Here is a 16627-nt window from a genome sequence, read left to right on the forward strand (position 1 = left end):
GTTCTGAGTTGTTTCAAATCTGTAGGGGTTTAAAATACAGCTATTTTTCTTCCAGTAGATAAAGGAGGGGATACTCAGACGCACATTGACACAATCACCAGTAGCAGAAAGAAACTTTTAGCATGTTTCTGATTCAATTATTCATATTTTCTGTAGTTTACAACTTTAGTATTGCAATTGAACTTTACAAAATTTGTTATTTAATTATAACTCGTTCCAGTGATGAAATGGAAGTCGATTTCCCCCAACAGTAAAACTGTTCTCTCTTTTTTCCAATGGCTTGAAAATCCAACCGTAGTGTAGCGTGTGCTGAACTCAAAGCGATGAAATGATAGCGCACATAATTAAGGTAGCCATTGAAAGGTGACTGAAATGCGAGAAATGGGGCTACACGAGCTAACAATAGAGGCAAGATAACGGAACCATCAGTACGGATGGCCATTTTGTTGGCCACAGCGAAGTCAAGACTGCATACAGACTAGAAAGGCTTTGTCCTTTGTTCATACAACACTTGATTTTACAAGGAACCAAAATACACCATATGTCAAATGAATCTTAGATTTCTACTATTCCAGATTTCCTTGCTTATCGACTTCTATGGAGTCTACGGAACCAGATTCATCCTCTAAAACCTCTGCAATGACCTTTGGCACCTGTTTTAATAGTCGAGCCTGTTCAGACGGCTGCTTTAGCAGCTCTCTTTGGTCCAAATATTCGCATAACGTTGAACACAAAGCAGGTTAAGGTCCACTATCATTTTTTGGGACAAAAATAGCAAAACAAAAATGAAGGTAAACAGTGTGTATGCTTGCACAGAGACACCCACAGAGAGAGAGAGAGAGAGTGTGTGTGTGTATAATTTTCCTCAAGATAAAAGATCGCGAGCGGAAGGACTTCCATCTAGTTGAATAGCCTTCAATAAAAAAAACTCAGATGAAATCACTCAAAGTTATGCAAATTTTATTTTTACCACTGAAGAGACATAGAAACTATGAAAGGATATTCTCTTCTCCATCCTTTCTCATTTGCCCGATCAATGCACTTCTGTAACCTGACCAACTCTCGCTCAATCCGCTGACAACAATATTTCCACAAGATGCAGAAAGGATCAGAAAAATGAAGAGCAAGCAACATTCCTCTTTGTAATTGTACTAGTATATTCAGAGAAGTTCTATGTGCATGAAAATTTTTAGAGGGTGAGAGGAATGGCCACATGGGGGAAATTGGCAACAGATTTTAGAAGTTAATACCATAAATTAGAAATACCTACATGCTTAGTTATGTCCTCATGGAGATCTCTTGCCTTCTGTTCAAGCTCAACCTGTCCAACAACACACCTTGGTTAAGGTTTGGAAAAATTATATATTATATATACACATACAATTATTTGCTATAGAGGATGTCCCATAATTCTTAAAGACATGACATGTTGAGACAACCTCATTTCAACTCAATTTTCTTCAACTTTGATCCCATTCATTGACATGGTGGATTGTTTTAGGGTGTAGAATCACCATTTAGAGCTTAGACTTTAGGTTTCCAGCCTCGGATTGGTTGATCACTTCGATTTTAGGTTTTAAGTATCAAATTGTGGGCTCTAAAGGACCATTCTATACCCCAAAAGATCAACCATGTCAATAAATGGATCAAGAAAATTGAGTAGATGTGAGGTTTTCTCAACCCGTGTTGTATTTAAGAAATTTGGGACTCCCTGTTTACACGTATACGCATGAATGTTTGTATGCATTGTTAGTCTAGAGAGGCTGATTCAACACAAAGTATAAGGCTGACAAACCCATCGTTCAACACAAGAGTTTGAGTTTCTAAAATTTGGCCATATCAAAACAGATCTCCATGGTGAGCCACACAAATCTTTTTCCAGAAACCAGATGAAAGAGAATTAAATAGAAAAAGAATAAGTTATTCACTATTATTATTCGTAAGAAAGATCGATATGATCTCAGAGGGGAATCTTATACTTACAACTGTAGGTTTCCTCAGCATGCCATTTGTCACATTTTGTCGCAAATCCTCACATTCATCCTGCAAGAAGCACAGTGGAATTCCATAATACTCTTATAGAGGGAAATTCCTGATTAAAATTCTTCTTATTATAAAAGAAACAAACAGATTTGTATATTTTCAGAATTGCAAATGACAAGTTATTTATAGCTTAATAATGTCAGAATAGCACATCATATTTTATAGGTTGTGAGTTCAACTCATAGGAATGGGGAGCTCTCCAATTATGTATCCTTCTATTGACATTATCGCGTACCCGTATATTAATAATGTCAGCTTTAAAATTCATATACCTCTTAAGATTTTCTCCGCGTCATAAATATGGAAAGATTTCATAAGCAGGTCAGTTACCTCAGTGAAGTCAACATCTGACAGCATAAAAATGGGAATATCTCTTGGAATATTGGAAACTTGCAGGAGAATTTCACCGTTCGTTTCATTAATATTTGAGATTTTCCTTATGCCTGCAAGGATATAAAAGTAAAAAACTTATATAATTGAAAGAAATCTCAGGAAACCTTAAAAACCTGTGGAGGAAACAAGAGCTTTTCTGTCAAGATAGCATCATGACTACTTTTGAATATCAATCTTTCATGTTATATTCCCAGTATAGGGTCAATTCCATTCATAGATACGTCAACAAGTTATATTTATCAAGAATTCAAACAAATCAGACTAGAAGGCTAACAGTTTTCCAATCTGAGATTATTAACACAATGCAAGCTATCACATAATATTGACTACAAACAATTTACCTTCAACTTGTAAAAGTTGGTGAGAATTTCTCTGAAGGTAGTCTCTGGGGTCATTTTTCACTCTCACAAAACTTCCTTGAATCTTGCTTTCAGAATTTTCAGGCTGCTTCAGCAACTCCTCCAGTAAGCTCCTTCTTAAGTAGACAAGCTTGATATTATCGGTCACTAAAGATGCAAAACAACTTTGTCGGACGCTAGGACTCACTTCATTTTCAAGAGATGTTATATCTGAGCTTACTGTTCCCTTCTTCCCTACTATCACTGTATCTTTCTTCTTGTCTTCCAATTTACTTTCATCTTCATCCTCACTTGTATTCTCATCCCATAATACCAAGTTGTCACTAATATGTGCCCCCAAAAGACCATATATTTTCATCCTATCTAGTGACTTCTTTCTGAAAATTGAATACAGCTTATCATCACATAGAACCTTTCTCTTCTTTTCAGGGTGAAATAGGTTTCTATCTCTGATGTAAGCAAAGATGATAGAGTCCAAATCATACTGTGATAACTGTTTAGTTGTATCTTTACCAATGGATCTGAGGAACTCAATGAGAGGTTTCGATCCCCATCCGAGATATTCTTGTTCCTTTGGCGCCTTCCTTTTTACCATCGACCTCTGAAGTTCTGTACTATCAGCGACACTATTAGATGTTGTCAGGTCAATATCTTCTTCAGTCTCACCAATTTTTATTGAATCAACATCTGCAGTATAGACATCATCCAAACTCAAACCTTCCTTTCCTTTTATGATTTCCCAATATTCTTTGAATAGGCATTCAAAAGTATCCCGATCCTTAAAGTCTATTTTTTCCTGAAATTCAACAACCATACAACTGTAAGAGAAACATAAATAATTAACTAGATGCTACCTCAACAATGATGAACAAATCCAAGTAAAGAGATGCGCTATAGGCTTGTCATCAGTTTTATTCAGAACGTATATCGAGTGCAAACGAACCATATGGATTAACTATTTACATTAAAGACAGAACAACCATATAGATTTTAATATCGTAAGAAAATTTCTCATGAAGTGAAATAAAAGTTCCAGGTCAAGTGAAAATTAATACCCTTGCCTAAAAAGAGGTGACACTATATTGGTTGCCGACAACCCAATACCCCCTCTCTCACTCTCCTGCTCCCCAAACACTTCAAATGAGAGCAAATGTATAGCCCTTTCAAATTGAACAAGAAAATGATACAGGTTCTTGGTGTGCCGTTTCGCGTGAATGTTTAGGCGTGCACATCACATGTATTATCTGACTTCATTCCACATGTAGTACATGCAGTATTACTCTCATTCTGATTAGAGTAACGATTTTCCAGAAGGCTTAAAGGATTTTTAATAGCTACACACCAAAAGGTGATTAACTTCACACTGGTTACTCTTTCCTTTTTTTCTTATTTTATTCATTACCATTCATAGATTGTCATCCTTATAAACTTCAGATAATAACAGCTAAGATATAATCAACTCCTACTCTGTTTATTCTCCTTTCAGTTTGGCATTAATCAGTTGGCAAAAATCATACATATTTTGTCTACATAAGTCCAAATATAACCTAAACCAAGCTGTAACATTCTAGGCCTACATACACACAAGAAATTCCTAGAAAGAAAATAATTAAAAGCAAGAAGAGAAAGTAATGATCAAGAAAGCATCCATCTCAATAGTAAATGACAGTAAAACCAGTAAAAGAGATTTCTCAAAACTAGTTTAACGCAGTAAGATTGCTTAACATACCCCATCTAAACCGTATTCTGAGTTTTCTTCTGCAAGTAACACAAGCTTCAAACAGGACTTGCAAAAGCCTTGCTTCCCTCTAACCACTGTAAACTCGGAACCGCTTATGCAATGTTGACATACTGAATTTGGACAACAATAGCAGCAAAGCCTTGGGGTATCAAGGCACAATGAACAAGAATGCCTCCCTGAAACATAAAATTGCATCATCTTTTAAACTGCTAGACATAAATAATTCATGTAGTGCAAATATGAAGATAAAATCTATTTACCGCAGTACTTAATCATGTGAAAGAAAATCTGCAAACATAATAAACGGAATTTATTTAACACCTCTAACTGTATACCTTTCCAAGTGTTAGGAACTCTGGCCAAGAGTGTTTTTTAGTCCTTATTGACCTTAAGTTTGGTACGGAGTCCAAAGCCAATTCAGATTATTGAGAAATATTTGGACTTTGAAGTGATTAGTGGATATATGACTGGCAATCATGGTGAGATATCCAAATGAAAAGATCCCCAATCATATATAACTTACCGATAGAAGGACAACAAGAGGTAAAAGAATAAATACAATTCTGGGGAAGGTAAGCATGATTCAGAAAATTGTGAAGCATATAAAGCTCATATATACCATGCATACACATTATCAATTCTGTAATATGCTATGTACAATGATTTCAATAAAAGCACAAATGAATCGTCATTGATAAAAGTGAAGTTTCTTACTACAAGTCCAGTGCTTTCCAGTATCAATGAAGGATTTCTTTTTGCCAACACATCCAGGATGATAAACTTTTACACAGTCCCTAAAATGAGTAATTGTGTTAAAATATAGAAGTATAAAAAATGTCCTAAGTCTAGGCACAGGAATAATTCATGGCACATGTGTAAATGCTAGAAGAGACCAGAAAGTACAGGTTGAGGATCAACATAAGATGCAATGCTCTCTTCTGGTATCCGAAATTACAGCCACACACAGAGAGTAATGCTCTCTTCTTTCTCAGTTATCAGACATGATGTCAAATAATGAATGAGGATGATTAGGTCTAAATATGTGGTTTTCCAATTCACAATCTGACAACATTAACATGTTCTAGCAAGAGAGTATCTTTATCTCTATGTAATGTTCGTTTGCCAAATATCTAGCATGTTATGTTGCCAGACTGTCAATCAAACCACATATGCAGACTCAATATCACCTATATGGCAAGAAAACATTTCCACATATCCTTATTTTCCGCACACTATTTTGCATGTCTCTAGCCATACTAATTTGAGCTTTGGAAACAGAACAATTCCAAAGAAAGCACAACACACTTTACATCCATATGACATAATCTGAATCCTTGGCTTGAAAGTTAGTTCACACTGTATATATTTAATATTAAAATGGTACAATTATAGGTTTGTCTAAAACCCCAATTCTTGTTGGGCCACCCCCTTAGGGCCCCTACAATGTACCATAATGCACTCCTTTGCATATAATTACTTCGCCTCTAGGCTAGCTATATAATCTTTCTAGCTTTGATAACAAGCCACCTCTATGAAACATAAACTCAAATAATTTTTTGCTCCTTTTCCTGGTTAAATATGCACTAGTGCATTATGCATCAAACCTGCATTGGAGGGACACCAATTTGAGGAGTTTGTGTCAAAGTGTTGGGCCGGCCGCATGCGGGCCTGGGCCGTTCATGATTCACGGGCCACCGCAAAACATAGAACCACAACCCTATTTTTGTTAATCCCGATAGGTTCATAATACTCAAAATGAATGAAAAAAACATGTCAAATTTGCTAGTTTCCTTGAGGCCTGCCTAGTTGGACTATGCCAGTCAGCCGGTGGACCAGGCCGAGCAAAGAAAGCCCGTGGTTAAGCCTTTCAAACGGATGGGCCAGAGCTATTGGCCTGGGCCCGGCGACAGCCGAAGCTTGGCGGGGCATTAGAAGAGGCTTCTTAGGCCGGCCGGTGGCTTTAGAACCTCTCTCAATCTTGAAAGCGAATGTATAGATTGCAACATGCAAACAAGCAAGACATAGTTTTTTGCAGATGATTCAGTAACTGTAAAACTGTAAACAGAGTAAAAAAAAGAAAGAAAGTAAAAACTCACTTGTAGTCACATAACATGAGGTCTCCACCATCTTTACAGATGAAGCACCAATCCTCTGCCTCTCTCTCCTCGTTTGACACCATCTTCTCTTCCTTCCTCTGCCTCTTCCATGTCTTCATCCTTCTCCTTCTTCTTCTTCTATCTCAACTGAGAAACAAAACCACCCACAAAATAAAGAACTAAAAAAACCCAAGTTACTGCTTTAAATGTATATATATATATATATACACACACACACATCATTAAAACCTACCAAAAAAAAAACAGTCCCAATATTCATTTTGCTTTCAATCTTGTGTTTGAAACCGAAGAATTAAAGCATGCAAAAACAAAAAAAAGAAAGTGAGTTTACCAAAACCAATTGCACCATGCAATCAGTGTTCTTCAAGACAAGAGAGAATTATGTTAACTTTGATGATCAAAACCCAAAATCAAACAGGAAAATATTTTCTCTTTTTGTTTTTTTGTGTTTTCTAACTTTTACTTCTACTGCTAAAGCTGCTGTTGAGTTAGAATTTGTAGGCTGGTGGAACTCTACAACAACTCAACCAGCAGTTTAAATTACCCTTTTGTCCCTGACAATTGTCCTCTTGCTCTATACGAAACTGCCCAGAATCCCGATAATGCCTCTCCATCTGTTCTAAACGAGTAAATTGAGGCCGACTGATTTGACATTCTTCACCCTTCCCAATAATAAGCCTCTCTCAAAATCTAATTCCGATTGTCTTTCCTTTTTTATATTACTTTTCGCTGGAGGATTATATTATATTATTTATTTCCTGTCTTTCCTTCTATTTGGAGCTTTAAAAAAAAAAAAGAGTTACAGTCTATGTAGAGACACTCGTCTAATCCGACGACATAGCCCCATACTCATCGTTTCTTTTAAAAATAAAAAAAACACTTGCCTCAATCACAATTTACAACGAAGAATAAAAAGGAAGGATCAAGGATATAAGGCATTGATAATAAATAAAAAGGAGAACCTGTTTAAGCACTCAATAAATTCTCACGCATGATATTGGGAATTACATCTGACCAGTTATATAGTTGTACCCTTTTCCAATTTTAGTAATACGAGGACGGTACTTCTTTTATTTATTTGATGAAGTATGTAATCGGTAGTTATTGTTAATCATAATGATGAAATGTGTAATCGATAGTTGTCGTCAATCATAACGTTACGGACATCACCTTCTTTATCAACTTATTAACACAAACATATATGAGACATTGATATAATATGTCATGTCATTTGTCTATCTCATAATACATGTTTAAAAAGTTATTAAGAAAAAAAAGGAAATTAACCAACAACAACAGACAACAATAAAATTTTAAAAAAAACATCAATCATCATTCAACAAAAGCTGAAAGAAGCTTTTGAGCTACAGCTTATGCCACCATAACTTCTTAATTCATCTCACCACACCCAGCAAAATACAAAAATAGTTCATGGGGATAAATGAGATAATTAAACCTCAGTTCCCACCCAAAAAAATAACCCCCCTAGCAGCTCAATAGCCTCTCTCTCTCCATTGAAGACTTAAATATCTCGCCGTAAATATTTGAAGAATACCCAGCAAAATACAAAAATACTAAGATTACAATGCTACCGATTTTTCTATACGTAAATATTTGAAGAGACAAAAAATATATATATGTGGAAATTATACATAAATATACTAGTCATTACATGTAAATCTTAGTATCAAACAAGTCATGTACATCGAATTCTGACACGACATCAGAGTATTGAATTAAGCAAGGTTGCAAGTCTATTTTTTGTTGGAAGTTTGGTTATCACATTTCATGTTCTTAATCAGAGCTTACTCTCTAGCACAACGGTGAGAGAAACAACCATTATTGACTCTTTTTTTTCTTTCTAAATTCTGAAACTTTTAGATATGACTCTAGCCTTCTATTGTATTTTTTTTTTTCCTTCACCGTTTAATTTTATTGAAATCCATGTTAATAAAAATAAAGGAAAAGGGATTGTAAATCTAAACCTTGTTTGCCTCATTAGGGAAAAAAAAGAGTGCAACTACTAGAAACCAGATTGTTCCTTTTCGAAAAAGTTTGACACAGGACTAAGTTGACCCTAAAAGAAGAAATTATTATTGTTTTTTTTAAAATAAAAAACAAAAGAAGAAAAAAATATTAGCAACAAGCTTACTAAAATTAAGAGGCGGGGAAGATAGAGTCACGCTTATATATTAAGAAATCGATCAGAATTTTAGTACAACAGTTACTTGCAGAGCACGTGAGCTTCTCTGAGATCGAGAAGATGAGAAATTGAGAATGGCGGTGATGCATTTCCAGCGCAAACCCTCGGAATTGGAGCACTAGTGTTAAGTCTCTTCTTCGCCATTGCCATTTCTCATCTCAGACCTTAGATTGACGCTTCTTCCTCCGCGATTTTCATCCAAAACCTAATTCTGTGATTGCATTTGGTACGATTCTGAAACGATTAACGATTTTTATCATCTGCATTTTCTCGGAAGCGTTGTTTTTCTCGGAAATGTAATCTGATTGTTTGTGCGCAGAGCAGAGCATAGCAAATTGATGGAAGGTTTTCACAGCAACTCGAAAATGGCGAAACTGCGCAAAGGAAACTTGGAGAATGTGGACCTCAACTCGCCATTGTTCAGGTACTTGTGCGCTCAATCTCAGTGTCAGTCGCCGATGGACGCCTTGAAGCAGCGTCGTCGCCACCTCTCGCCGCTCTCGCCTGTGGAGAATCTGATGGAGAGGTCGCCGCCTTCGATAGTTTATAGAACGCCGGTGAGAGGGGTGCAGAGGGAGGAGGTTCTGGTCATGGACGGTGTTTTGGTCACCGGAGGAGGAAGGAGCTCAAGGTCTGCTTCTGATCTGTTGTCATCTTCATCTTCTTCTGATTCTTCGGGGAAGATTCTGTACAAGACCGACCTTTGCAGGTCCTGGGAGGATTCTGGAAGCTGCCGCTACGCCTCCAAAGGCCAGGTCTCTCTCTCTCTCTCTCTCTCTCTCTCTCTCTCTCTCTGTTCCTGTTCTTAAGTTTTTCTTTATATTAAATTTATAATGGCTGAAGTATTTTATTGGCAGTATAATCATTTTTAATTTCATTGTTTCTTTAAAATGTGAAACTATTGCTCGTTTATTGTTTTTGTTTTAAGATCTTTCTGTTGGGAGAAAACAATCTGTTTTTGGAATCTAAAAGACTAGTAAGACTTGGTGCGAGCCGTTTCTGATCTGCAAGATGCAAACTTTATGTATGCCAGTTTAGTATTCTTGCACATGGAATTCTTTTTAGCCTAAAATTCAAGAATCTTTTTATGTCAACAGTGTTTCTGTCACACCTTTTATTTTTGTCTGTTGGTTTTGCTAGTGTTCTTAAATTCTTTAGCTGCCTTTTTTTGCTTGTTCTTACAAACTTCTAGGGAAAGTCTAAAATTTACAAAACAGGATGTTTGTTCGATTATAGAGTAGTGCAAAGCAGAAAATATTGTTGCTGCACACAAGAGCAGAACATACAAGTAAACAACACTAGCAACATTAAAAATTCCTTGGGATTTCAGATAAGCCTATGGTTACTCAAAATGATGTTCCGTTAAGAGCTTGTTTTGACTTTGAAATGACATACGAGAAAGAACTTAGGTTGTATGCTCATTCATTAATATTTGAAGAAGTGGATAGTTCCAAATTGGATGGAACTTTTAGATTGGTGAATGAAGACAAAGGTTCAAGTAAGATATAGTTGCACACTTGAAACTTAGCTGTAGTAATGTTTAAGATCTCTCTTTCTCTCTCTCTGTCTCTGGTCTTCGTATTTTCTTAATATTTATGTGTTAATTTAATGGCTGGTATTGTTTTGGAATCATAATAATTGTGAATGCCATTGTTTCTTTAAAAGATTGGTGTGAAATTGTTACTCAATTTTCTTCTTTCCTTTGTTTTAAGATCCTTCTGTTTGGAGAAAAAGAAATCTGTTTTTGGAATCTAAAAGATTAGGTACACTTGGTGTGAGCGTTTTCTGATCTGCAAGATCCAAACTTTATGTATGTCAGTTTACTACTCTTGCACTTGAATTTCAGTTGAGTCTGAGATTTGAAAAGTCTTGTATGCCAGCAGTGTATCTATGTCACACATCTTTGTTTTGTGTATTGATTTTGCTAGTGTTCTTGCTGATTTTACTTATCAACTGCCAGAAAACTCCAATTTTTAGAGAACAGGATATTTTTCTCGATTATACAGTAGCACAAAAGATGAAATTGTTGCTACTTGCTCGCTTCTTCGAAGATCATAAACATACAAGCAAATAATACTTGCAACATTTACTATTCATTGAGATTTCAGATAATTCTATAGTTAGTCAAAATGATAGTCCATCCATTAATAGTTTGTTTTGACATTGAAAGGAATGTACGAGAAAGAACTTATTTTACCTTCCAAATTGGATGGTTAAAGTTGAGATTGGTTTGAATAACGATAAAGGTTCAAGTAAGAGACTTGTACTTGTCAAACTTAGGTGGTTTCGTTGAACCTAGATTATTTGGAGGTGCATTTTAAAACTAAAATTCCGTTGACTCTTTTTCTTTCCCTTTTAAGCAAAATGTTGTAACTAAATGAGACAGTAATATAAATTTTGCCTTCTTGTTGCTGCCTGCCTAATCAATTCAGTGATAGCCTATTCTAGTGTTCAACTGGTTTCCTTGGGCTTATATGGATGTTGCAACACAACTATAATCATTTTGTAAAGTTATCTTGCTTTCTGTAGACCACCTTTTAAGATTGGGACAAATTGAATGGGCTTTTTTATATTGAAAGGAAGCTGGCATCTTTGGCCGAAAAAATGAAATGTGTTGCTGCTGAAGTAATTTCTACTTTATTTCAATTTTCCTATAAAACTTGTTGACTGGTGCTCAACAAGTTGGGTTTTTGTAGATTGAGTTAGTGTTAGGTTTGTATTTTGGTGCCTTTGGTGGTTTTGTGCACAAGTGTGTGTTTTAATGGATTGGATCTTCTGCCTGTATGTTTGTCATATCTCAATCATGTTTCGAGATGAGTTGTGCAGTAGTGTTGGTTGAAATGAATATGTAATTTATTCATTGAAAGCAAATTGTTTCCTGATGACAAGTACTTGACCAAATTATGATTTGCTGCAGTTTTGTCTTGACAAATTTCTGTTTGTTTCATTTTTTCTTTTCAGATTGCACCAGGAAAAGAAAAGCCACGCCCAACTCGTTTCCCTGTCAAGAACAAATCTGAGGTTAACAGTCACACAGTGTGTTTTAGTTGTTTACTATTAAGTAACATAGTCAACGTACTGAAAATGCCATATTTTCTTCCGTTTTGATTTGTGCAGGCACTGATGTGCAAGTCATACACTGGCACAGGATTATGCACACCCAGCCCAAAGTCTCATTTTGTCCATCCGGTCATGGCCATTTCTGTTACAGAAGCAGCATCAGCCACAACACAAGCAGCTTCGTCGACTGCACCCAAAGCCACCATGAAGACTCCCACTACTACCATCAGCTTCCTGGACTGGTCACCTCAAGATGATGGCATTGAGGTTGTGTTGCCGTATTCTTCAACTGGAACACCTCCATCAAGGGAAGATATAAGTTCCTACATCACTGATGTTCTTTATGGTCCCACTACAAGAAGGATATTACCAGTGTTTGCTGAAATTTTCCCAGAGTAGTATCGATCCGATTTGTGTAGAGAAGCCACTTTCGCTTGAGACCAAAGGTATAATATGTACATTCCTCCTGTTTGTTTCAGATACATACTTGGTTCCTTGAAACCTTAATTTTTCAAACTTGCTGCTCACAATCTAGTATGTGAATGGGGTTAGATTGAGCACAAATTGTTGACCTTTGCTGGTGCAGAATTACCACAGTACTTGCCAACTATAGTGTATAGCTTTTCAATGGTATTAGGCATAATGTCGTACTTAGAAATTGATAAAGACAATGGACTTGAATCTTTCTGTTGCGTGTTGAGAATCAACACGTGTGTATGAATCATGTGTGATGGCGCGTAGTTGCTTGCAGATTGTGATGCTGGCATTGCATCTGGTTATATATGGTAGAAAGAATCACATCTTGAGAAACAACATAATGGTCTAGTTACATTTGGGAGATTTTTTATATATATATTTTGTGTGTAAGAATTTGGGGGATATGAATACTTAGCACTCCAAATAATCATCCTTTTCCCTCTCTTATTATTATTATTTTTTTTTTTTCATCAGGCAGGAGTGGTAATGTAAGCTAATGGGTTTGTGGATAAACTACAGATTCCTAATCTTTAGTTTGTAGATATTGAGATAGGCACGAGTTTGCTGTTCCGCTGTTGTAATCTAATGGGTTTCTGGGCCATATTTGTTAAATGATTTCTAAAAGCTCGGATCTTCTTCATGACTTAAAAAGAGTTTTGAAATCTTTTGTTCTTTTGAGTAATCGTTGGGAATAAGGAGAGTAAGAATTGAATTTTTACGGCGGGACGAATTCTTCAAACTAGAAAAGAGTTTAAAAAAAAAAAATTGTTCCTATTCTCTCTCTCTCTCTCTTTTTTTTTTTTTTTTCATATACAAGCGATTTTGAATAAGGGAGAATCAAACCTATGACTTTGGATGTAAAGTTAAACATTGTTAATTTAAAATTTTAAAATTTGCAAAAAATAATTTAAAATTTTAGGCAATGAGTTTGGGAAGGCATATACCAGTATGTATCTTAATCTTTTTCACCTGTCTTCTGCAAAGAAATTTTTATTATTGTGTTGCAATGGTGTTGTAGCACAAGTGGTTAAGAGAATTACGTCATAGGTTTGATTTCCTCCTCCTTCAATATTGCTTGTATTACAAATATGTAATCTCCACAGAAAAGAGAAATGATGCGTTTTTCTTGAGGGAGAAGGGGTGGTGTTCATCTTCATCTTCATCTTTCCTAAGACCAGGCGGAGAATTGTCCTTTTCTAGCAAGTCATCTCATACCAAGTAACCAGAAATTGATATTAATGGGGACCTTAAAGTCAATATTCTTAAGCAAAAACAAGGTCATTGAAATGCCTAAAATTCTGGCAAAAAAAGCCCAAAATTGTTTATGGTAATGTAGCTGAGGAAATTGCTACTTATTAGATGAGAACCTTCTCACATCAGGACATATCCCTTTGTTGAGAAAATGTAAATGATATGAAAATTTGCAATACAATTTCACTAATATTCAAAGAATGGGGTTTTGTAATTTTTAAGTTCAACTCATCAAAGAAACATCTCTTAATTATAATCCCTCGTTACGTGAGAAAAACCTTTGGATTAAAATTACAAAGAAACATAATGGGGTAAAAGTGTGTTTGGTTGATTTTGTGACTGGGCTTGAAATGAGTTCAAAGTTGCCTGCATATCCTTTAAAGGGATTCAAGCCAACTCGTAGTTCATTGGATTTGTTTGTGATTTTGTTGATGGAGATTTGAGGTGATTTGGGTAAAAAAAGTTTGTAGTGTTTGGGGCGAATTTGCTGAGAACAATCCAATAATTTTATTTGGGTTGAATTTGGTTGATTGTAACATGTGTTTTAAATTTGGTTGTGGTTGCATCTAGTTGGATGTTGGATTGCTTACGTACCCTTAAGCCCCGTTTGGTCCATAGGAAAAGAAATTTGGGGATGAGAAATCAATTGCTTTCCCATGTTTGGTAAATCAGGCATGGGAAATCGTTCACTGGCACATGGGAAAGTAGGGGGGAAAGTGAAGTCATCTCTCTCCTTGGGTTTTACTTTCCCTTCTCATGGGAAAGTAAGGCTATCATTAAATGCACCTTTTTTCTGACTAATTTGTCCTTACTAATAATTCATAATTACAATATTATCCAACAACTATTGGTATTCCTTTTTTATTTCTTACTTCATAACATTATTTTTAATAGGGATAAAATTGGGAAACTAAACAAAATTAGTTTTTCATTCATACTCAAAACAAACATGGGAAAGGAAATAAAGTAATATTTCCAGGTTACTTTCCCGGCATTACCAAACATGGGAAATGAATCATCATTTCCCATCCTTTGGGAAATGACATGGGAAATGATTTCCCATCAAATCCGTTCCGTGAATCAAACGGGGCCTTAGTGCGATCGAACCAAATATAGTTTGTAAGGCCCATGTAGTGAAAACTTAACTGAATTATGAGTAATTTGACATAATTGAAAACTATACATACAAAAATTGACAAAATTAAAACTACATGGACCAAAATGGTAAAACAGACAAACTATATTGACCCAAAATAAGTCTTTGCCAAAGGAAAAAAAAAAAAAAAAGGAAGTTCAAAGTTTAGGCATGGCGCCAACAGGTCTAGCCCAAAGGCTCTTGATTTGTAAACTAATAGTCTCAGGTTCGAAGCCCTATAACACTTTGACAATGTGTGACGGGTTTGTGTCGTGTCATGATCATATGTGTCAAGAATGCTCAACTCAAATCCGACCTGTTTAATAAATGTGTCATGCCGAGTTGACCTGCTAATTTCCTATGCGGGTTTCGAGTCGTGTATCGGATTGACACGCTAAGTGGTAGTAAGTAAAAAACATTAAAAAAATTTAGAAAAATTAGAAAAATGAAGAATAAACAAAGAAACTGGTTAGCGGGTAACACATGTATTTTAACGGGTTGGCTGGTTTAATACGTATTTTAACGAGTTGGTGAGTTGACCTGTCATGACCCGTTTTATTAAACGGGTTACATAGGTATTTTAGCGAGTTAGCAAGTTATAAAGGTATTTTAGTGAGTTGACTAATTGACCGCCATGACCTGTTTTGTTAAACGAGTTTTGAGTGGTGACCGGTTTTTAAAGAAATAGATTGCCGCACGGTTCTTTTTTTAATTTAAAAGAAATGGTATAGCCATAATCGGTTTTTTTTCCTATTTTATTTAAAAAGACCGGCTATACTCGGTCTTTTAAATTTCTTTAAAAAGAAATAGTATAGCTATACTCGGTTTTCTCCTAATTCCTTAAAAATAGTATAGCCGACCGGCTATACTCAGTTTTTTTCTAGGGCCGTGCGGCTATACTTGGTGTTCCTAGGGCCGCGAGGCTATACTCCATTTTTTAAAAAGGGTTATTCACAGCAATGGTCCCTCAACTATATCCCAAGTTACACTTTGGTCACTCAACTCAAATATTAGTTGCAAAGGTAACTCAATTAGGTGTTTTGTTGCACCGTTAGTCCTACCATCAAGTCTCTTTAACGGTATGGACTAATGGTGCAACACAACACCTAATTGAGTGACCAAAATGTAACTCCGAGTATAGTTGAGAGATTATTGCTACAAATAATCTTAACTGAAAAGTCACATTTGCCCATCAATAATCTAAGAGATGCTTGTCACGTCATCATTTTAAATAGAAAAAGTAACAGACTTGACAGTAGGACTAACGGTGCAACAAAACATCTAATTGAGTGACCTCTGCAACTAATATTTGAGTTGAGTGACCAAAGTGTAACTTGGGATATAGTTGAGGGACCATTGCTGCGAACAATCCTTTTTAAAAAAAGAAACAGTATAGCCGTGCGGTTATACTTGGTGTTCTCTATTTTTTTTAAAAAGAAATAGTATAGCCGCGCGGCGGTACGTGGTTTTTCCTTATTTTATTTTTAAAAAAATAGTATAGCCGTTCGGCGAGACTCAGTTTTTAGATTTTTAAAAAATGAAATAATATAGCCGCGCGGCTATACTTGGTTTTTAATTTTTTTTAAAAAAATAGTATAGCCGCTCGGTCATACTCGGGGTTTCTTATATTTTAAAAGAAAGAGTATATCCGCCCGGCTATACTCGGCTTTTCCTAATTGTTTTTTAAGAAATAGTATAGCCGCATGGCTGGACTCGGTTTTTTTTTTAAGAAATAGTATAGCCGCCCGGCTAGACTCGGCTTTTTTTTTGTATGATGTCGTGTCGGCTATACAACTCTTTCCAATATCGCTTGTTTAAAAAACAAAAAAGTTCAGGCGTTGGCCGTGG

General features: G+C 35.8%; 2 protein-coding genes across 3 annotated transcripts; one reads left to right on the forward strand and one right to left on the reverse strand.

The window, feature by feature from the left end:
* Positions 1 to 122: 122 nt before the first annotated feature.
* Positions 123 to 6751, reverse strand: LOC110767103 (zinc ion binding / DNA binding protein). The gene is made up of 9 exons (XM_021970548.2): positions 6633 to 6751; positions 5251 to 5330; positions 4525 to 4712; positions 2778 to 3591; positions 2374 to 2486; positions 1984 to 2043; positions 1271 to 1321; positions 1004 to 1074; positions 123 to 723 (listed from the first exon to the last, which is right to left on the reverse strand). The coding sequence occupies exons 1-9, from the start codon at positions 6749 to 6751 to the stop codon at positions 567 to 569; spliced, it is 1653 nt and encodes a 550-aa protein (XP_021826240.2). The 3' UTR covers positions 123 to 566.
* A 2088-nt stretch (positions 6752 to 8839) lies between these two features.
* Positions 8840 to 12962, forward strand: LOC110767020 (uncharacterized). 2 transcript variants are annotated; one of them, XM_021970441.2, is made up of 4 exons: positions 8840 to 9082; positions 9176 to 9611; positions 11818 to 11877; positions 11974 to 12962. In XM_021970441.2, the coding sequence occupies exons 2-4, from the start codon at positions 9195 to 9197 to the stop codon at positions 12313 to 12315; spliced, it is 819 nt and encodes a 272-aa protein (XP_021826133.1). In that variant the 5' UTR covers positions 8840 to 9082; positions 9176 to 9194; the 3' UTR covers positions 12316 to 12962. The 2 variants fall into 2 exon arrangements, with proteins under 2 accessions (XP_021826133.1, XP_021826134.1); XM_021970442.2 differs by having other exon boundaries at positions 9181 to 9611.
* The last annotated feature ends 3665 nt before the right edge of the window (positions 12963 to 16627 follow it).

This window comes from Prunus avium, chromosome 1 (genome assembly GCF_965620075.1).
Source record: "Prunus avium chromosome 1, drPruAviu1.hap1.1, whole genome shotgun sequence".
Classification (NCBI taxonomy): domain Eukaryota; kingdom Viridiplantae; phylum Streptophyta; class Magnoliopsida; order Rosales; family Rosaceae; genus Prunus; species Prunus avium.